Here is a 22,502-nt window from a genome sequence, read left to right on the forward strand (position 1 = left end):
GCTTCCTCAACTTCCGCCCTCCAGATGTTTTGAGACTACAATTCCCATCATCCCTGACCACTGGTCCTGCTAGCTAGGGATCATGGGAGTTGTAGGCCAAAAACATCTGGAGGGCCAAGGTTGAGGAAGCCTAGACTAGATGACCCTCGGGGTCCCTTCCAACTCTACAATTCTATGATTCATTTCTTGCATTACAGTGGTGCCTCGCAAGACGAAATTAATTCGTTCCGCGAGTTTTTTCGTCTTGCGATTTTTTCGTCTTGCGAAGCACGGACTTTGGAAAAGCTTCAAAAAGCACCAAAGTCTTCAAAAACCTCAAAAAAGGCTACCATACCGCGTGCTATGAGTTGCTCCTCAAAGTGAATGCACAGTTTTAAGAAAAAGGAAACAAACTCGCAAGACGTTTTCATCTTGCGAAGCAAGCCCATAGGGAAATCCGTCTTGCGAAGCAACTCAAAAAATGAAAAACCCTTTCGTTTTGCGAGTTTTTCGTCTTTCGAGGCATTCGTCTTGCGAGGTACCACTGTACTGTCACCATTGTCTCTTCTCCATCTGAACCATAGGTGCCAACTCCCTGGGGCCCTGGATGCCTGAGCACCCACAAAATTCCCCATGAAGGGGCTGGGCACCCATAAATTATGGTGCCAGGGCATGACACCCATGGCCCCTGGCACCCACGGCCACAGGGCCAAGTTGGCACTCCTGATCTGGACTGCATCTGAATGCAGTCACAATGGCCAGTCAGTTTCCCTTGAGGCATCAGCAGGGATCAGCCAGTTTCTCTCATTGATACAGGCAGCAGAAGCAGAAAGTGTGTGGGCACAACCTTTCCCTCTGAAGCTGGTAGAACCATGTGGGCACAGTTTCTTTCTCTCTTATAGGCACAGCTCTAGGCAGAGAAGCATCAGGCAAGGAGAACGTTAAGTGGCAGGTGCCTCCGTTGTTATAGGGCTTTACTTACAGTGAAGAGAGCTACCCGGCACCAAAGGCATTTGACAGAATGAAGGTTGACACGGGAGTGTCGATAGTTCACCAGCGATAAGAGGATGGCCACCTGCTCAGTGTGTCAGAGCCAGGCATGGTTTGTGAGATAAATTGGGAAGCTGCCGGCAGGCTGAAGAAAAGGCAGCCAGGAGCAGACGGACACAGTTATGGTGGGGAGCAGAGGCGAGGTTTTGCCTCCAGTGGCAAAGCATTCTGGGCCAGCCCTGTGTGTAATAATAATTTATTATTTATTCCCCGCCCATCTGGCTGAGTTTCCCCAGGCACTCTGGGCAGCTTCCAATCAAGTGTTAAAAACAATACAGCATTAAATATTAAAAACTTCCCTAAACAGGGCTGCCTTCAGATGTATTTTAAAGAGAAGATAGCTGCTTATTTCCTTCACATCTGAAGGGAGGGCGCCACCACCGAGAAGGCCCTCTGTCTGGTTCCCTGTAACCTCACTTCTTGCAATGAGGGAACCGCCAGAAGGCCCTTGGAGCTGGATCTCAGTGTACCTGTACACTGAACGATGTACCTGTACCACAGAAAATTCTGTCTGAACTCAGCACTTTTCTAATGACATCTTCTCATTATTTAAGGTCATTTTGGTTCTTCAGTGGCCTCCTATTTCATATTTCTACGTTGGATGTATGGAGTGAACTTGGTGCTGTTTGGCTTGATATTTGGATTAGTTATAATTCCAGAGGTAAGTATGGAAATAATAATCCTCAGTAAAAAAAATTGGGTTTGGACCCAGAAGACATTGAGTTGCATCAGCTCATGTTGCAATAAGCCATACCATCTACATGGGCTATTTAACACATTGTATATAGAACGCCAGGGCAGACCTCTAGGGAAAGGCTGTCGCTCAGGAGCAGAAAGCATCTGCTTTGCATTCAGAAGGTTCTAGGTTCATTCTCTATGTACGTTGAGAGACCCCAGTCTGAAAGCTGGGACAACTGCTGCCACACTGTGTAGACAATATTGAAATAGACTGGCCAGTGGCCTAGAGGCACCTTTTTATGTGCATGGGGACCCTCAAAAGCAGGTTTTTTGAGTGCCCAGGAAGAGGAGAGGAAAGCAGAACTCTGCTCTCACAGCACTGGATACAAACAGGGGTGGCACTGTGGTCTAAACCACTGAGCCTCTTGGGCTTGCCGATCAGAAGATCGACGGTTTGAATCCCCAGCTCCTGCCAACCTAGCAGTTTGAAAGCACGCCAGTGCAAGTAGATAAATAGATACTGCTGTGGCAGGAAGGTAAACGGCATTTCCGTGCGCTCTGGTTTCCTTCACAGTTTTCCATTGCGCCAGAAGTGGTTTAGTCATGCTGGCCATATGACCCAGAAAGCTGTCTGTGCACAAATGCTGGCTCCCTCGTCCTGAAAGTGAAATGAGCGCCGCAGCTCCATAGTCGCCTTTGACTGGACTTAACTGTCCAGGGGTCCCTTACCTTCAAACCTTAGTCTGGACCCTGGACCCCGCCTTACATTGCTTCCTAATTTTAATATGTGCAGGAAGCAGCGGCACATTTCTCTGCATGGAGCTATCAAATTCACCTTAGCATCTTGCTGCTATCATCTATCAGCCCCATCATCCTGAATTCTTGCATGCAAACACACACACACACACACACACACACACACAACACAGCACAGCACAAACAAAGATTACTTCACAGTCTTTGGGATGTTGTACTACAAAGCCTCTCTCCAGGCATGAACAATGCCCCCAACTTGATCCAGCTTTTTGTAGAGGAATGTGTGCTGCATAGAGAGATAAACATAATCCTTTTACGGCATTCAGGGGAAATATAACCCATGACATCCCCCAAGAATTCTGCCATCAGCCGAAAATGAGCAGAATTCAGATTACTGCTATGTAAATTATGATCTTCACACATTAATTGTGAAAGGAGAATGTTTAAGTGTATGGGTGACTGGGGTTTTATTCTGAATTATCTTAGTTTCAATATTTTATTTTATTTCCAAGCAGGAAGGACAGTACAGATACAAGCCATGCAAGGCAACAGACCATTGTAAAATCACAAGATTTTTTAACTAATAGGAAACATCATTCTCATTCTCTGGTTCCTAGTCTAATATACTGCAAAGAACTCCATGTAAAAATTAGCCTTTGGATTTTTACCCACCCTTATTCTAATAGATTTTGTTAATTTGCACTTGCCATCCATATACAACATCAACAATGCCATTCTGGTGTGTAACTGGTTTTAAACGATGATGTAAAATGCTTTGTTGCTAAAAAATCAGAAGAAATCTGTTCATAAAATAATGGTTACCAATTCCCTTAATGTATTTAAGTAAAATTCCATATTTATGTGGATTACAGTGCCCAGATATAATTTTGCCACTGTGAATATTTCACAACTAAGCCCGCTTAAAACAGGGGAAGGGTAAGAAGCATAATTTAATTCAGAGAGGCAGCTGTGTTAGTCAGTTGCAGCAAAAACAACAGTCTTGTGACACCACTGTCTTTGACAGTTCTCCACGACAAATTGTTGTGAACAGGGATTTTCAACTCTGACAAATATGAAAGATCAGAAAAGAGAAAGGCTTCTTTGTGTTGATGAGGAGATGAGAGTTTATTTGTCTCAAATTAGACTTGATATAAATGAGATTAGCCAACGAAAGCAATCTCACACCTCTCATTGAGTTATATATATATACTGTATACTTAAGGTACATATGCAAGAGGCTCATTATAACTATATTTTGGGAACGGATTGTGTTCTTATGTATCGATATTTGCATTGTTTTATATTTTATGGAGGTCCCACAATCATATTATAAAGTAGTTGCGCTCTGTGTTATAAATCAAGCACTGCTAGCTGTTTCCTCTTTGTTTTCCAATGTATTTCTTACCAATAGAAAAGTTGGTGTGGCGCAAGCAAATGTTTATTCTGAAAGTGTGGCCCAGAGGGGAAGAAGTTTGAGGACCACTGGACTAACACAATTACTTTGGCATAGGTGGGTCTAGAGAAAAACTGTAAAAAGGAGGGTCTAATGACAACAAAATGCAAAAAAGCACAGTCCCTGACAATTCAGTAAAGAGACTTTTCACACCAACAGTAATTGGTGATAACATTGAGGATAACACTGGCTTAGAGTGAATCTCTACATTTTGCCTCAAAGCTTCCTTTCTAGGAGGGCTAGAGACCTTCTTTTTTAAAAAAATGACTCGGGGCTGCCATCCCAAGCTCACATTGCTTGCCAGCTCCACCTTTAGACCTTCTCAATCTCCCACCTCTTATCACTAGCCCCAAACCCACCTTCCTCATCCACCAGGAGTGCAGACTATTTTCTGGATAGAGACAGATATTTCTTTTCATATAAATCAGCCCATTTGTCTCACATTTTAAAAACCACACACTTTATCAACAGGAAAGGCAAGTTGCTGTGTTGTTATTGATGGGTCAGGAAAGAAAAGGACATTTTCAATGCTTCAGAAATTATCTTTTAAAAATTTATGATCAACTTGTTCCAGATATTAATGGGAGCACCATATGGAAGCATACCAAGAAAAATTGTACCCAGGGCTGAGCAAAAAACTGCCATGGATTTCTCTGTTCTTTGGGATTTTGAGGTAGGTGTCTTCAGATTTCTCATTTGTATACTTCATTTGTATACCACCCATAGAACTGATTTTCTGGGTGATTCACAGGCCATTAAATATACAGAATACAATGCAACACTTAAATGATACAAAAACAATTTAAAACCAGCATATAAAACCAGAAAGGGGAATAACATAGTGCGAGGATCTGAAAGCTCTAAAATAAATGTGCCTACTATAATTGAAAGTCCAAGGACAAAAATGTCTTCACCAAGCTCCAAGAAGACCAAAGTGTTGGGCATCAGCCAAACCTCTCTAGGAGGGCATTTCTCTAGATACTAGGGAGGGTCTGGAGGATCAATTGAAAATCTTAAGGTTGGGGCAAGTACTTAAGGGAGAAGGCAATCCTTCAAGTCTCATGGCCTCAAGCTGTTTAGTCATCACTGCCAAGAAAGCCCCTCTGCCTGGTTCCCTGAAACTTCACTCTTCTCAGTGAGGGAACTACCAGAATACCTTTGGAGCTGCATCTCAGTGTCTGGGCTGAAATCAAATCAAGCAACGTAGATGTATGTGTGAACCATTCCCAAGAATCCTCCCTATGTGTATGGGTGGACTAAACATTAGCCTTCCCCTTAGTAGGGATTCATACACCATATTGCTGCCTCAAAGGTCCACAGAACCAATCTGTCTGCAAAGGCACTGAAGTTCAGCACGAACTGCACCATAAGCATAATATCTAGGAAATGCTGAGATGAGATTTAAGCATGGAAGTGGATGAACAGTCAGCAGCACTGATCCTGGCAGACCCTGCTTTTGAAAGTGCGTATCGGAGAGAGACTGTAAGACTTTCTCAACAAATGGGTTACATAAAAGAGGACAGAGGAGGAAAAAGAATAGGCTTCATTTGAGCTCAAGACACCATTTCTGACAGAGTGTTCTGGAGGCTATAATCTTCATTTTATTCTTGCAGTGGGGAAAACCATCAAAATAAAATGTAAGCACAGAGCGAGACCCCAAGCTGAAAATAAACTTTCTAATGAACACCGAAACAGAACTCGTTTGTGTTTGACTTTCCATTGTGCTTTTTGCCTTTAGCTGTCCCAACAATGCACACAATAGATTCTGACCATGTATCCACAGGGCTGCATGGTGCCCCTTATTTGCCTTCTTCCCACGGCCTCAGTCACAGCAGCGACTCTGCTGAGGCAGAGAAGAACAAAAAGAGCCTTTTGTACACAGCAAGAGTACATTCAGACATCATGCTAGGTCAACAAACTAGGGTCCACACAGCTCCTGCTCTGCTCCTCCCTTAGTTGGGGGGGGGGAACAAACCATAGACCAGCTGACTTTCGTATTATGTGCAGTTATCATGGTTCGTTTCCTCTCCAAACAAAGCACAAACTGAAGCCAATTTTTATTTTTTGCTCCCCAGTGATGGTTTGCTTGATTGGGAAAAACCGGCCACAAATGCTGGTTCAGATATAACACTAAGCCAGCCATTCCATCGTAAAGTGTGAGAGCTCGAGCACACACCAGCAAGCAGCTTATGGTTCAACAAGCAATGCTTCGTAGATCAGTGTTAGGTCTGAATGCAGCCACTGTCTGGTAGATATCATACTGAAATGGCTGTATATTCCAAACGACTTACACAAAAATAAAAGAGGCTTTGGCTGATATATCCTATGCCCTTTTAAAATGTGGTTCTTTTGGGGGGGTATTGGGTTGTTGTTTTTATTTTGACTATATATATTGTGGTTTTATATTTTGATTTTATTCTGTGAACCGCCCTCAGACCTCCGGGTATAGGGTTGTATACAAATTCAATACATAAATAAAATATATTACGTTAGGGCTTATCCACACTTTTGCCCCACTTTTTCCAGGCACAGATCTGTGCTTAGGGGGTCTTTTATTTGGGTGGGGGAGGGTTTGCCCCAGACCTTTCCCTGTGAAAAACTGCTCTTTAGCAATTGCCAATATGTGTCCTGAATCCCTGGCCTACCTGGCAGCAAGTCCGGGGGTCAAGTCACACAAGCAAAGTCAGGAAACGCAATCCAGGGTCAATCCAAGTAGCCAAGTCTGAAGTCCAGCAGTCAGAACACAGTCCAGAGTCAAACCCAAAACATAGTCTTGGAGCATCCAAGCCAAGGCTCATCAACATGGGCAGGTGAGCAGACACAAGACCTCAGGTCTACTTCCAGTTTGTTCTTTGCTTGCTGATTGCAGTATCTGGGCTTGATGAGGCCTGTGACCCTCACCTGTTATGAGACTACTCCAGCTGAGGAATCACACCCATCTTTCCAGAGCTAGCAAGCCCTACCTGGCCAGCTAGGGAGATGGTCTGTGGGCCCTTGTCTGCTCAGCCTCCTGGAGCACCACTTTCACTGCTCCCTACTCTTCAGAGCCCATCACATGCATGGAGACATGGGGCCCTCTGGCCCATAATGGGTCCTGCTGCTCTGGTTCCTGTGCACTGACCCCCATTCCTCATCATCCTCTGTCACCCCATGAGTACTTCCTTCCCTGTCCCCTGCTTGCCCCTGTGTGTCCCAGTCCGGCAACATCCCTTGCCAGGATCCTCTTCCTCCTCTCCATCATCCTGCCAGTTCATGGGAATTTGGATTTTCCATGAGTTGATGTTTGCTCCAATTGAGCTTTAAAGAGTGGGATTTGTGGGGAAAGCTCTGTGGCAAAAAAAAAAAAAAAAAAAAGACCATGCCTGGAAAGAATGAAGGAAGGTAAATGTGGATAAGCCCTTGGACTCAGAGCAGACCCATTGAAATCAGTGAACTTAAGCCCAGTGATTTTAGTGAGTCTACTCTGTGTAGACTCTGTGAGTCTCCCTTTGACTGAATGTGGAGGGGGGAGATTAGAGTCTCTCCCAATATTGTTTCAGAAGACAGAAATGTCATACTCATAGAGATATGAATGCATAACTTGGGAAAGAAAATCTATCTGTTTGTCTCGGGGACAATGGAGCTGATCTGAAGATTGTACGAGAATTCTGTCTGACATAGTAACGTCTATGAAATAGCAATTTGTGACCTCTCTGCTCGACTTCTATTTTTGCTTCTTTTCTCGCACCCACAGCAGAGGTAGCAGCACACAGATAACTTGCAAAGGGATAATGAAAATTAATTTTAGCAGCCTTTCCTGGATGCTGCTTCACTGGGGCTGTACACAGGAGTGAAAAATGGATCCCTGCAAGAGGGAGATGCAATGCAATACATTTCATGTCCTAATGCCGAGGAGTTGCTCATCAGACTAGGACTGTTGCCACCCTAAGCACAATTCCTGGGGTGTAAGACACATTGAACTCAGTGGGAAGTTTGAATAAGCAACGGGCTGAAAAATTGCTTAGCACAGCCCAAAAGGAAATGCAACTAAAGCTTCTGCTTATATGATCTCTTGTGCCCAATCAAAAGTGCCCGCCACAAGGGTAGGCGTCAATGAGCACACCAGCGAAGTCATAAATGGGCATCTCATTCCGCAATGAGGAGTAAACTGAATTCAGGTTGTCGCCCTCACTAGGCTTGCATCCAATACTATTACGAAGTTATGTTTTAATCTGATATGCATAAAAACGAACATTTAATATGCTCAAACGGATTTAGGCTGTTTTGTTCTCCTTCTAGGGCTACATTAAGTATTCTGCTGTTTTCTATGGCTACTACAACAACCAAAGGACCATTGGCTGGCTAAAGTACAGGCTACCAATGGCATATTTCATGGTTGGCGTTGTCGGTGTATATGGATACAGTATAATAGTTGTCATAAGATCGTAAGTCCAGCTCTTTCTTTAGCATGGCATTTTCTGACAAACTGGTGGTGTTAGCGTATGGTGCATTTTTGCCTTGTGTGGTGAACAGGTTATGCTCAAAAAAGCCTGTCACCCACCTTCCTTGCCCTAACGCTCCCAGCTGAGTTTTCTCTGGTATTTGCTAACACCAACACCCCCTAATCTTGCAGCCTTGGTGGGAGGGAACCTGGGATGCACCAAAGCAATTTTTTTTTTACAAATAAAGGCTCTGAGCCAGTGCTCATTGCACTCCTTGGCCCACAACTCACTAGGGGACACAGGTAGAACTTCCAGCTGCCGTATCGTACACCTAGAGGCGGTTTTAGGGCAGTGCCAGCGGTTCGCCCACATTGGGTATGGAGTCAGGGAGGGCACCTTCTTAAAGCCCATTAAGTGCTTGCCCAGATTCAGGAAGGAGGCATGAGGACTCTGATAGGGTGCTGGAGCCCTCCTTTCTCCTTCCCAAAGCCTGGCATCTCTTACCTGACTTTGGAAAGGCAGGGTGAGGGCTGCAGAGGGGGTCAAATTTTGGCCTCACACAAGGCTAAATGAATTTTATTATTTCAGTCACAGACCAGTTCCAGCCCACATACAATATCAAGGAAGTCATAAAACATGATAGGGATACATTTGAATTTGCAATTGGGTATAACAGGGACAATACAGATATAGCAACAGTTAAAAAATATATAAATTAAAACTTAGTCACTAACATATAACCTAAAATTATCATTTAAAACCTTAATCATTATGATATAGCACAGCTTGTTCCCTAAGTTTTATGGCAATCACACAGAATTTGGCTACCCTTAACGTGATCTCAGAATCCTTGTTCTCTACCAGGGATTTTAGACATTGAAGTTTGGATTCATTTGGAGATTTTTGCATGGCAGGGGTAATAAATACCGAGCGTATATCCCTGTAGAAACAGCAGCATAACAAGGCATGAGAGACAGTTTCTACCTCCATCAAGCTGCAGGGACAGACTCGTTCCGCGTATGGTTTGCCCTCAAATCTGCCCTGCAATAAGGCAGATGGCAGCACATTGAATCTAGCAAGGGTAAATGACTGTCTGTATTTAGGTATTTGTAATTTTGACAAATAATTTGCTGGGGTAAATCCTCTCCCATTATCTTTTATTGCTGGGTGTTTATTCATCTCGCTCACGTGGCATTGCAGTTCCACATCCCAAATTCGTTGGCGGATTATTGTTCTAGCTTTCTCATAACCTAAAGCTATCAGTGCCTGCAGGGAAAACCCCAAGCCTCTTAGCTTTTCATGCAGTGTAGCTTTCCATTTGGCTTGGTAGGAATCCAGTAGGGTTAAGGGTGCCAACCCAACAGGGGAAAAGATAAGTTTTAACCAATAATGGATCTTCATAATCCATATCCAAGCGCTAACAGGTGACATAGCAACAAAGTCTGCCCCTGCTGCTCTGAGATCAAAGCAGTTTGCTCATTTCTATGGCAGACCCCCCTCCACTAGACTTCGTAAAACCCCTCCTGGCACTCTTAAGGCCAACCCACCCTGTGTTTCCAAGACAGTCCCTTATGAATTACGCAGAGCAGAGGCAGAACTAGGCTTTATTTCACCAGGTTCAAAGACCCAGCTTGGCACCCCCCCCCCATTAATTATAATAATATCTTTAATACGGTCAATGACCAGAAAGCAATTTATAAAAGAAATACGACATTATAAGCAGTATTGTGCTTCAAATAACAGTGGAAATATGGCCAATTCACAGAATTGGTGCTTATATTTATGACCAGGTTTCGTCTGTTAAGGTCTTAAGAATTAAATTCAAATGTCGCTTCTGTTTGTTATCGTTCCTTCGATGTTTACAATTTGAACTCCGTTGCTGACATCATTGCTCGTCTTATTCTTGTTGCAGTGTAACAGTACTTTGCCACAGGCCTGTTAATTTCGGGCTCTTTATCAGCTAGGAGGTGACTGATATAGGTGTCGTCTGTACTACGGGGTATTTTCCTCAGAATCGGTTCGATCAGCTCCTTTCTTGAGTCTCGATATAATGGGCAGTATAAGATGACATGCCCGATGATTTCGATTTCGTTGCTGTTACAGGGACATAATCTTTGTTCGATCGGTATTTTGTTGTATCTTCCCTCTAGAAGAGCTGAAGGGAGAGCGTTAAAGCGGGCCCTGGAAAATGCCCATCGGTGTTTTGCGTTGTCTAGAACTTTGAGATAGTTTGCTAGATGGGGTCTTTGGGAATTGTACAGGAGTTTATAGGTTATCGGAAGTTGATTAAAGTCATTTTGGGCTTCAGTGTCCCTGAGTCTTTCTTTGATTATGTTCTTGGCCCTTCCCCTTTCTAAGCTTAATAAATACTCTGGGGAGAGACCATATGTGGCCAATTTCCTGAGAGTGCCCTTCCTCCAACTAGATTGGAATTTGTCAAGAAGCATCAGGGAAAGTAGTCCAACCGGCGAGTTGTTAAGTCTTAGCCAAGTGCATAAGGTTCTTATCCATACTTTGGTTTTAATGCTGTATAAGCCCGCTTCCAGTCGTAGGGCGGCGTTTGGGACGCATTTAGGTGTTTGCAGGAGTGATCTAAGGAAGCCTGATTGTATCTTTTCATATGTGTCTAGATTAGAGAGGGAGACGAGTGGTGCGCCGTATAGTATTTGCACCCCATTAATTGTTCATTACACGCAAATGCTGCGCTTCATTGCACCACTGGGTAACCCATGTTATGAAAATATGCGGTTGCACCTTAGTTAAAAGCAACATCTTCAAATGCATGCAAGGACAGGCCCACATTAAAGCCCCCTAATTACAATTCCCACAAAAGAATCACTCTTTCCAAGCAGTGCTTTCTGTCCTGCCACAAATTGCTTACTGTTATCCGTAATTCTCTCCAATTCTGTCCCCGAGAAGCTTCTTGAAACAGGGCAAGTCACTGCTCTCATCCATTCAGTTCTTTTCTTGGAGTGCTAACAAAGCAGTTCCATTGTCACTCGATGTAATTATTTTTTTAACGGCATCATTTTAGCAAGTGGGAAAGTGCACTGAAACCCCTAGCAGTTTATAAAGCTGATGTACTTCTATTTTAACCGCACCAGGTACACGGCGTGAAGAAACACTCCTAAGAACAAGCTGCTTTAAAAAGTGGATGTAGGGAGGAAAACACAAGGTAGACCCCAGACTCACAACCCTGAAGTCTCCCCTCCAGATTTTCCATTTGGTTGGGACCTGCTGACAAATCAAGGTGGTGAAGGAAGGCCTTGATCAGCCCCCCTACTATTTTGATAAGACAGTCCCGCACAACTGCTTCAAAAAGGGTACTTAAGGTGCCTACCTGAAAGAAGACCTGGCCAACTCGCTTTGGTGCCCCACTGGTCAGAGGTCACTCTCTCAAAAGGCAGGGGAGAGAGCCTTTCAAATGCTGATCTGTCTTGCCTCTAGGTCCCTCCTATCATCAGGGTCCAGACTGCAATTGCCGTATTGTAGCACCCTGCTTGTGGTTAACGCTTAGCTGGAATGAAATATTCAACGCAGCAATAGAGAAATTAAAATAATAATTTATTTGTCAGACAAATAAATGATAGGCACAGTGGTATATGGTTACCAAAGCTCTGCCCCTTCCAGCCCTGATGGCCAGCACTTATATTTCCTCAGCCCAGCCCCCTTGCTCCTCCTTTGGCTGTCTCTGTCCAATCAGCCTGGTTGAAATTCCTATTGGCTGTTTGCTAGAACCAATCATAAAAGATACACCCATTTCCTATTACCTTTTATGGGAGACAAAGAGCTATATTTCCTTCTATCCATAAATGGCAGACAAGTAGCCATATATCTTACATTTGCCTCGACAAGGCACCTTAATTACCAGATCACCTTTTGCCCCTGTTGCCCCTGCATTCCAAAACAAATGGCTAAAACAAATGGCTTGTGGTATTAAATTCTATCTAAACAGAGATCTTGGGTTCACATTCTCACACACCATCAATGAAATAAGAATCTAACATAAGAATCTAACATTTCTTACTTTCTAAATCCTTTGCCTAATTACATTAAGCCAACAAATCTCATACATAACATAGATAGTTTTTTTAGAAGAAAAGGCCTTTGCAAAGTAAAAAAGGAACTCAGTAAAAAAAAAGCTTCAAAAGAAGCCTCTTCAGTTTACACCCCCCCCCTTTTCCCAGCCAGCTGCTTTTCCCATTAGCTCTTCCCAAAATTTATTGCCCTTTAACTCTCTCAGTATACCTTAAACCTTAGGAAAATATGGCTAGAGTTCTGATGGGAGGCACATGGTATTATTTTCTTTTAAACAATAAATCTTACTATTTACCAACTCTTAATTAGTGTTTTTGCAGCTTGATTGTGAATATGTAGGGCCAGTGTAACATTTGCTCCCAGCCTGTAATTCCCTTTTACAACTTTGAGAAACCTATCTCCTGCTAGTGCTATAAATCAGGGGGGCCCTTGTTCAGGAGAGCAGAAAGATAAACAACTGCCAAAGTACTTAGCCAGCTGGATTCTGCCTGGCATGAAACATACAAACATTTGCAAATATATCTTTAAGCTCATTTTAAAATACAGGCCTTGATCAGATGCCTCAGTATCACCAGGAAGCTGATTATCCTTACTGCTTAACATCTAGAATTATCATATTGTAGCAGCTAGGGTTAGGGTTAGACCAGTGTTAGAGCCAAAATGCTCTGCTTTATTTTGTATTCTGTTCTGACTTCCTACCTTTCCCCCCGACGTTTCATTTCAAATACAGCTTCACAGTTTGACTGCTGAACAGTGTGCAACTGCCAACATCAGGATTCTAGAATCCCCCTGTGTCTAGCTAGGCACTTGGAATTAACACAACTTAAAGTTTAGAATTAGAGTCATAAGAGACCAGCACATTCTTTGAGTTCCCTTCCAACTCTTCAATTGGATTTTGAGCTCTGAGAGAGATTTGGGGAGTGTGGAGTGCCTTTGCACTCCGAGACAGCACTACCACATATTTTCATAATATGGGTTAGCCTGTGGTGCACTGAAGTGCGGCATTTGCGTGTAATGAACGATTCAGACATGCGGGTACTCCTCTGGCAAAGCAGTTCAGTTTTTTCTTGCAGTTTTCCCCTCAGTCAGGTACAGGACTGGAATTAAGCCCAGCAGGGAGGGGAAATGCATTTTAGGAAAGGGTTAAGCATCTCTTGACCCGTCCCCCCCATGGCCCTCCACAACTGCCTCCTCATCCTTTACAGTTAAGTTGCAAACACAAGTTTGAAAACTCCAAGTTTGTCAAGGAAACAGAAAGTGTCACTATGGTGCTCCAAAACATGGTGCATAGATAGTACCCTCTATGTGCAGATAGCAGCTCCGGAGGGAAAGTTTTTGTGGAAGCCCCAGCAGGAAATTTGTAAGGTCCCCGCTCCCTGACCATTGTGGTTCTGGTTAGGGGCTCCAGCGGCTGCTATTAGACAGGATGAAATGGCAGCCTCAGACAGCAGGTGCTTCATTAGCGCGAGCAGTTTCTGAGCTCTGGGCACAGTACTGCGCCTAAGATTTCAGATCAAAACTTCAGAGTGGAAGGAAAGGAGGGCCTTTTTCTGCCTCCCCACTTCCAGCCACTCTCTGAAGAATGGAGAAGAGACCCTCTTAAGAATATGAAACATGAAATTGTGATAAAAACGGTTTAACCAAAGTTGCTTTACTAGTAGCAGCCTAAAATGGAATCTTCACATTCAGAGACAAAATTAAATGACAGTTTGGTGGCATCATAAATGCACACATGTAGGACTCCTGAATCAGCTCAGCCTGATGGGTATTCACAATTATATATATTTGCTGCCTGAAATGCCAACGTAGAAGTCTCAAAGAGCTGCGCTGCCCTGGAAAACACAGACCTCTCTGCTCACAGAACAGAGGCATCTAGTGGCTGAATAGCAGATTGTAAGCAACCATATATGATTTTGTTGATCTGCAGAATGGCCCGGAATGCCCATGAAGACACGGGCGATGGGGATGATGAGAGCTTCATTTTTAGCTGGAAAATGTTCACTAGTTGGGACTACCTCATAGGCAACCCAGAGACAGCCGACAACAAGTTTGCATCCATTACAACTAGTTTCAAGGTAATCACCACCTTAACTTTCCTCGCTGCAGCAAGATCCTTGTCTCTCGAGATGCCGCTGCATTGCACCTTTGGCAGAATTTCAATGAGGGAAGAATACTCATTTTATATAGCTAGGGAGTCACGTTTAGACACACTTTCGTGATTGTATCAAAAGCTTAATGGTGTTTTTTCTTTTCACATCCCAGCTACTGGCATCATCCATCAGTCTCTTCTTTTGCACTTTCTAGTTATCCCATTTCACAAAGGGAAGCTTGACAGTATTGTTGCATTGTACAGTGGAGGCTGAAAACCCAAAAGACGCATTAGAAACATCCTAAATTCTTTGTGGGTTTTTAAAAAAAATCAGTTTATGATTCTTGAACTGAACACAACCCATATAATAATGCAGTTGATTCAGGTATTTTCCTGCTTTCTCAGGGACAATGCCCAACACTACTAAACTTTAGCTTCTCCTTAAAGAGCTTCAGTCTTTCTAAAGTTTAACTTTATTTTAAAATATTTATAGGGCTGCTTTTCAGAGTAAAACTCTCTCAAGGTGGCTTACATAATAAACCGGCAATACTAAAAAAACCCCACACAACCTGCCCAGAATATATAATATGATGTTAGCTAAAAGGAATGCCATAACAGGCAGAAAATATCGCTCACACATGCATTGGTTACCCAAAACAAATAGATCGTCAAAGCCTTCCTGAAAGACCAGAGTGAGGAAGCTTTTTCTAAAAAAAGTGATGGAAAATGCACTAAAAAGTGTGGGATTAAAAAAATGTATTGATGGGACAGCGTATAACCACTGTGCAAGCAAATTGGGATGAAAACGCAAGCTTCACATAACCTCCTCACAAACAAAGCAGAACAAATCCTCATTAAGGACCAGTTATTGTCCAGCGTCCACATCAGATTTGTGCAAAAATCAACATTAATGCTCAATAAAGAGGTTGTCTTGAGGAGCCTCCAAAGCCATTGGGCCACCATGAAACAGTCCTTCTCTCCATTGGGCCCACCAATTTTACCAGTCATTGCAGTGGGCAGCCAAGGAGGGCCTCCATCACTGATCTCAAAGTGTGGGTTGGTTGATTTGGATGTAGACAGTCCTTCAAATAACAAAGACCCAAACCATTCCAGACTTTAAAGTTTAAATCCAACACTTCAATGCATCTTTGGGGCATATGGAATGCTTTGTTTAGAAACCACCAATGCATTTGTTCCACAAGCAGTTCCACAATCCAAAACGCACTAACGGGTGGGGATTTGTGTCCAAGCAAGCACATATATATGATCGGGCTGCAAATCATCTCTCCCTGTGGCTTATTGCATTTCTTAAGGAGTCCATTGTGGATGAGCAAGAAAGCAACAAAGATGAGAACATCCATCTGAGAAGATTCCTGAGGGTTCTGGCCAACGTACTTATCATATGTTGCTTATGTGGAAGTGGCTATCTTATTTACTTTGTCGTTAAGCGCTCCCAGGCCTTTTCAAAAATGGAAAACATTGGCTGGTATGAAAGAAATGAGGTAAGAAGAGTGCAAGCCTTTTAAAACTGCCTCAGTTGAGTCAAAGTCAATGTTCCGGTATGTTCTGGTATTCAGCAATATGCTGCCTCTGAATGTGGATGTTCTACAGTGGTGCCTCGCAAGACGAAAATAATCCGTTCCACGAGTCTCTTCGTCTAGCGGTTTTTTCATCTTGCGAAGCAACCCTATTAGCGGCTTAGCGGATTAGCGCTATTAGCGGCTTAGCGGCTATTAGCGGCTTAGCGGCTTAGTGGCTAAGAGGCTATTAGTGGCTTAGCGGCTTAGAAAAAGGGGGGGGAGCAAAAAATATCACAAGACTTGCAAGACGTTTTCGTCTTGCGAAGCAAGCCCATAGGGAAATTCGCCATGCGAAGCGCATCGAAAAACGGAAAACCATTTCGTCTAGCGGGTTTTTCGTCTTGCGAGGCATTTGTCTTGCGGGGCACCACTGTATTTAGCTATCATGGCTCACAGACATTGGTAGAATCTGGATCAGGCCAAAGGCCTATCTGGTCCAGCATGCCGTTCTCCCAGTGGCCAACCACATATGAATTTGCTCAGCCTTTTTTTTTTTTTTTTTACATTTATAGCAATACACACAAAGATAAAAACATGCCTCTTGTGTGCCCTTTGTTGCCACGATGGACACGTGGGCCAACTCACAGGTGATTGCAGTCTATAGGCTTACCTTCTTTCTCCCAGAATTGTTCTTGGATCTGGAAAATCAGTTAGTGAAACCCTCAGATGGACAACCTGCAACGATGCAAAATAATTATGAGGGGGTGGGGATTTAAAAGTTGTAGAATCACATATTTTTCTTTGCTCCTAAAACCTTTCTGCTATAAAGCCCATAGCTTCATTCTGAAAGCAAGGTTACCAAGGTTCCTTCTAGATCCCATTCTTCAGAAACACATATTCAGCAGCAGTGCACCATCAGCCAGTGGCGTAGCGTGGGGGGTGCAGGTGGGGCCGGCCGCACCGGCCGCAACATCTGGGGGTTAGAGGGCGCAAATTACTTGCCTTGCCCCGGGTGCTGACAACCCACGCTACGCCACTGCCATCACCACAAAGAGAATAGTGGGAGCTTTGACCAATTTGCTCTGTATGCTCACTATGCCTTTAAAGCACATTTGAAACACATTTCCCCCCTTCAAAGAATTCTGGGCACTGTAGTTTACCCCTCACACAGTTGCAATTCCCAGCAAACCTTAACAAACTACAGTGCCAATAATTACTTGAAGGGAAAGAATGTGCTTTGAATGTACTTTATAGTGGGCACACAGCCTATGATAAGCAACCTTCTTCCAACACTGGGCCCCATATGTTGTTGGACTACAACTCCCATCATTCCCAGCCAACTGAGCCAATCACCAGGGATGGTGGCAGTTGTAGTCCCACAACGCCTGAAGACCCAAGGTTGAAGAACTCTGGTCTGTAGTAACCTGACAAACGGAAAAGTGCTCTCCTGCTAACTATCATTTATATCCTCTGTCGCTTCATGTAACGGGTCAAGTCAATATGAGGCAACCAGTACTGTAATTATTATCTTTATCCGTTTGAAATCTCCCAGACCCTGACTACAGACACATTCCTCTCATGATTCCCAAGTTTCTGGGAAGCCATAGCCACAATTCAGACATGACACCACACCATGGTCAAGGCACATGATGACTTAAGGTGCCCATTTCAAGAGGAAAAACTAATTTTCTTTAACACAGCTTATGGCTAGGCTTTTGTACTGCAAAATTTATTGGCCTATTAAAAATAAGATGGGCACATCACAAGCCAGACCCAAGATTTAGAGTTCTCTGAATAGAAACCTAGTTTAGCATCTGCTCTTCCTGGTTCTCTGGTCTCTCCTCCAGCTCTGTTCTGTTGATAATGATCAGCCTATATCCTGATCTGTCCTAGAAGGAAATAAGCACGTTGTGGTTTAAGGTTGCTAGGCAACACTGGGAAAGCTCTCATCACACACACACACACACACACACACACACACACACACACACAGCCTCCTAGTCAAACAATCAAAAATTACTGGGAATTGTCCTGTGTGTATTTAAGCAAAGCCAAAGTACTTTTTTTCCATTTTCCTGCCGCCACCCACCAAACTGACCAAGCCACGATAGGAGTTCAGTACACAGGTAGAATAACAGAACTGTCGAGCTGGAAAAGACCACGAGGGTCATCTAGTCGAACCCCCTACAAAGCAGGAATCTTTTTGCTCAACATGGGGCTCGAACCTGCAACCCCAAGATTAAGAGTCTCTTGCTCTGCCAACTGAGCTAAGCCAGGGATTGCTCCACTTGCCTTATAAAAGGTATACAACTTTATTCCCCGAGTCAATAATTTCATTTGAAGATAGAGATATTTGTGACGTTTGTGTTCTTACGCTCTCACACAGAAATCCCTACTGTCGGTTTCATCCCTTGCCATCTCAGCAAAATTAAGCTGTGTATCCACTTGGCGTAAGAAGTGATTTCACATTGTTCCTACAGCAGGCTTCACACTTTCATTTTAAGGAGCGTACATGCTCCTGCGCAATTCAAACATGTGGATTGTCTCCAACTTAGTCCTACTCAGAGTAGACCCACTGAATTTAATAGGACAAGGTTAGTCAGGCCCATGAATTTCGGTGGTCCTGCTTTGAGTAGGACTCACATTGGATACTACTCTGTATTTTTATTTAAGTCATACTACTGTACTGGTCTCCTTTGAAGGCACCGGACCCTCAAACCTGATAATATTCTACTTTGTTGGTTCACTTTTTTGTTGTTCCTATTAAATTTACACCTTGCCTTTCTGCAAAGGGATACAGATGCTTTCAGAGCAGCATTGCAACTATTAATATCTCCCACATTCTATTCACGAAAAGTATTAGCCCAAGTGTTGAGGCGCATTTTGTTTGTTTAGAAAATGTATAAACTGCTTGATAAGCTCTCCAAGCAGGTTACAAATAAAGTAACCCAGCAAAATCCACAAACACTGGTGGTTTTCTCCAGGTTAAAAACTCAACACAACTTTAAATGTAGACAAGTAAATCAAGTGCCTGGGCAGAAACGTTTTCAGCAAGCGTCCAAAACAATATAGATATTGGATACTATTCCTAAGATACCATGTTTAAATATATTCAAAAAGTTCTGGTGCAGTTTCCCTTTTCCCTATGTTCACCTGAGGGAGAGAAGGCTGAAGCAGAATAATCCATCCTGTCAATGCCCGGCAGCATGGGAGTATAACTGCTCCCCTCCTGAATCTCTTGAGAGAAAATACTGGGCCTGGAGACAAGGTCCAAGACATTTTGCTGACTGAGGTGAAGCAGGTTATAGCGCTTCACCATCACACAAGGCAAGGTGCATACTAGTCACCTCAAGGCCGGCTAAGTTATTTTCTGTACCTGCGGCAGAAAATCCAGCAAGGATTACTCCTCCTCTCTGGCATCAAAAATGTAACAATAATAAATTTGCTCTAACTAGTAATTTCTGCCCTTCCATAACACTCAAAAACACCAGCGTAAAGTGGCCATCTCGCTATAGCTTTGTTACCGAAATTTTTATAATGGTTTGTTTCCAGTTAAATGGGACACTGCACCCCCCAGACCATCCCCCAAACCAACACCATTCAATTTTGCAAAACCAGTGGTACCTCAGTTTAAGAACAGCCCTGTTTATGAACTATTCGGTTCACGAACGCCACAAAACCGGAAGTAGTGTCCCGGTTTGCGAACTTTACCTCAGTTTGAGAAAGGAAGTCGAACGGTGGGAGGCCCCCGGCGGAGGGAGACCTCATTAGGGAAAGCACGCCTTGGTTTAAGAACAGTTTTGGTTTAAGAACGGACTTCTGGAACTAATTAAGTTCGTAAACCGAGGTACCACTGTATCCCCATAAAAACTCACCACAGTTTTGCTGCGTTGTATCTTGTTCAAGGTCACATAGCCTTCACCTGTCCCTTGCGCAGCAAAACCTTCAAATATTCATATAAAATCAGTCCTACGTCCGGATCGACACCATTCCAACTTCATTTAACTCGGGGAACAAATGACTACTGAAGCGGGGAGCTTGGGACGTGAGTGAGGGCAGCCATAATCCCTGAAACGTGTGATAACTACACAGCAACCTCTTGCACAAGAGATAATCACTAGCATCCTGGCAAATGCGTGCCAGACAGGTAGTCATCCCTTGGACAATAGCAAACCATCCAGGAATGGATTGGGTTCCCAGTCAGGACAAAGAAGTGTGAAATCCAGGAGCTTGTAAATATTTCCTTTGTATCATTTGATGGGTGTGAGGTGGAAATCAAGGGAGAGATGGGGACAAACCTGATGAACCAGTTCTTTGTGACATATGTAAGATGTATCTATAATGTATGCATGATGCTTCAACAAAGGTATTTATGGGAAAAGGGAAAAGTTATAAAAGAGGAAGCATCCCTTTATTTGGGGCTTCTTCCTGCTTCTTCTATGTGGTGGGTGGAAGTCCTGTTGCAACAGTCTTTGAATAAAGATCAGGCCTACAGGCTGCTGTTTTGCTCCTTATACTTCCTGGCTGGTGTCTTTGTTTGGCAAACCAAGTGAGCCCAAGGATTTTCCTATAACAGCTTGGTGGTGAGAGAGATCTATCCTGATTCGCCCACAGAAGGACAAAGGCAGCCTTTGCCCTGCCTCCATCCCCGCAAATCAGAACGGCCAAAGGAGAAGCACAGGGCCGGCCCTACCATTTGGCAAAGGGAGGCAGCCACCTCAGGCAGGAGATGCTGAAGGCTGGGGACAGGTGTCAAGGGGCAGAACTGGTGCTGAGGATGGGTGTCAGCTCATTAATAACACTGAAAAATAACAAAGCTCTCTTTTTCGGTGTGACAGGTTGAAATTGTTATGTCCTTGCTAGGAATGTTTTGCCCTCCGCTGTTTGAAACCATTGCGAACTTAGAAGAGTATCATCCTCGGATTGGACTGAAATGGCAACTTGGACGCATTTTTGCACTCTTCCTTGGGAACCTTTATACTTTCTTGCTGGCCTTAATGGATGATGTCAAAGAAAAGGTGGGAATCTAAAAAGAATATCCGTACATTAATTCCCAGAGGTGTAGCTGCATTAGTTTGCTGTAGCAGAAGAGTCTTGTGGCACCTAAGTAAAGCCTATATTGCCCCTGCTAGTGAGTTTATTATGGTTGTGGCGAGATTCAAACCAGTCTCTTCCCACTATATTATATCGACTCTTACTCTGTGGTTTGGATTCCCTGAGGAGAAAAGATCCAGACAGATCTATCTGCTCTGGAGCAGAAAGTGCAGCCAGACTCACTGGAGGAGATGAAATCAGTCAGTTAGAAATAAAGAGTCTTTGCTGGATCAGCAATTACAAAAAATTGTAGGCTGGTGTGGGGGGTCTAGCTGCAGAGGAGTCAATGACATCTGTAAGTGGCTGACAGGGCTGAGCCACAGAAAAGACTGAGCGTATGGGAAAATCAGATCTATTCATGAGTCAGAGTCCATCAAGCAAGGTAGGGGGGTGTATGAGAGGCAAATAAACCCTCAAGCAAAACCAAGGCCTTGTCAAGACGACTCCTCTGTAGAAATATTAGCCAGTGTGCCCATCAGGCCCAAATGGAAGTGTACTGCATTTGACTAAAAGATTCCCTGGAAGGTCTGTCTGTCCCCGTTCAACATGACATGTCAGAGAAATGGTTGGAGAGAAGGAAGGAGACTTCTTGACAGCTATTCTACATGGCCTAGCTCTTAGGCTTCTTACACAATCTACCCAAAAGAGGGAGAATTATTCAGACCCCGTGGCTGTGAGTCAGGTTTAGCACCATTCAAAACTGGTTAATTCTCCATACACCCTTACCGACAAATGTTGTATGACTTCAGTCTTGCTATAGGAGATGAAACAAGGGATTTAAAAGAAAACAGACCAGGGCTTTGAAGGGAAGAAGCCCTACGGAGCTGCAATATGTTTGGAATATGAATGCTTGTTTGCACATCTTGACAACCACATTTGACCCCTTTTCTCAGCCACACTTACAGTCCAAGTGTGCACTGTAATGCAGATAGCTGATTTTCATTCTCAACCAGTGCCTGTGGACTGCCTTGTCCATTCTGGCATATCTTCAATAGATAGTCCTTGGAAAATGCTTTCCAGGTGCTTATCCTGGATGGTACAGCTTCTCTGTGGTTGTTAACAACGTTTAACTGCTTCCATTTAAAGTTTAGATCATTTATGTTGCCATTATGAGGATGCACGTTTACCCAGCATACATTTTATGAGAATTAAATATGATTATTTTAATACAAATATATTTTCTGTTGTAGCTGGTTGAAGAAGTCAGCATCAGGAACATAACACATTGGACCCTCCTAAATTATCATAATTCGTCTATGGCAAATGGAAGTGCTGTTTCTCTACCTTCCATGGATCCAGCTGATGTCCCTCGAGGACCTTGCTGGGAAACCACTGTGGGAATAGTAAGTCCTTCCATTAAACTCTTATCTTAGCATGCCTCAGAGAGGGCCTGGTAGTGTGAGCCCTGTTTAACCGAGGTCAGA

At 43.6% G+C, this 22,502-nt stretch overlaps 1 protein-coding gene and 1 long non-coding RNA gene across 6 annotated transcripts in view; one reads left to right on the forward strand and one right to left on the reverse strand.

Moving 5' to 3' along the window:
* The window catches only part of LOC309325752, a 107,586-nt gene extending 87,317 nt beyond the window's left edge, over positions 1-20,269 (reverse strand). Inside the window, exons 1-2 of one of the 2 annotated variants that reach the window (XR_014149955.1) lie at positions 19,860-20,269; positions 16,655-16,719 (exon numbers count right to left, since the gene is read on the reverse strand). This is a non-coding gene — a long non-coding RNA (uncharacterized lncRNA). Of the gene's footprint in view, positions 1-11,677; positions 11,810-12,919; positions 13,134-16,654; positions 16,720-19,859 lie in introns of those variants that run through there. The other variant, XR_014149956.1, reaches the window with a different exon arrangement.
* The window catches only part of LOC309353058 (transmembrane channel-like protein 2), a gene marked incomplete at its 5' end in the record, with an annotated part of 51,467 nt that overhangs the window by 4,818 nt on the left and 24,147 nt on the right, over positions 1-22,502 (forward strand). For all 4 annotated transcript variants that reach the window (XM_081882039.1, XM_081882041.1, XM_081882042.1 and 1 more), the window contains 7 exons: positions 1,584-1,690; positions 4,491-4,589; positions 8,195-8,340; positions 14,303-14,450; positions 15,778-15,966; positions 20,823-21,002; positions 22,269-22,421. In XM_081882039.1, coding sequence (XP_081738165.1) covers positions 1,584-1,690; positions 4,491-4,589; positions 8,195-8,340; positions 14,303-14,450; positions 15,778-15,966; positions 20,823-21,002; positions 22,269-22,421 — 1,022 coding nt within the window. The remainder of the gene's footprint in view (positions 1-1,583; positions 1,691-4,490; positions 4,590-8,194; positions 8,341-14,302; positions 14,451-15,777; positions 15,967-20,822; positions 21,003-22,268; positions 22,422-22,502) is intronic.

The sequence above is a fragment of the Podarcis erhardii genome (assembly GCF_964252035.2).
Source record: "Podarcis erhardii genome assembly, chromosome: 12".
Classification (NCBI taxonomy): Eukaryota; Metazoa; Chordata; class Lepidosauria; order Squamata; family Lacertidae; genus Podarcis; species Podarcis erhardii.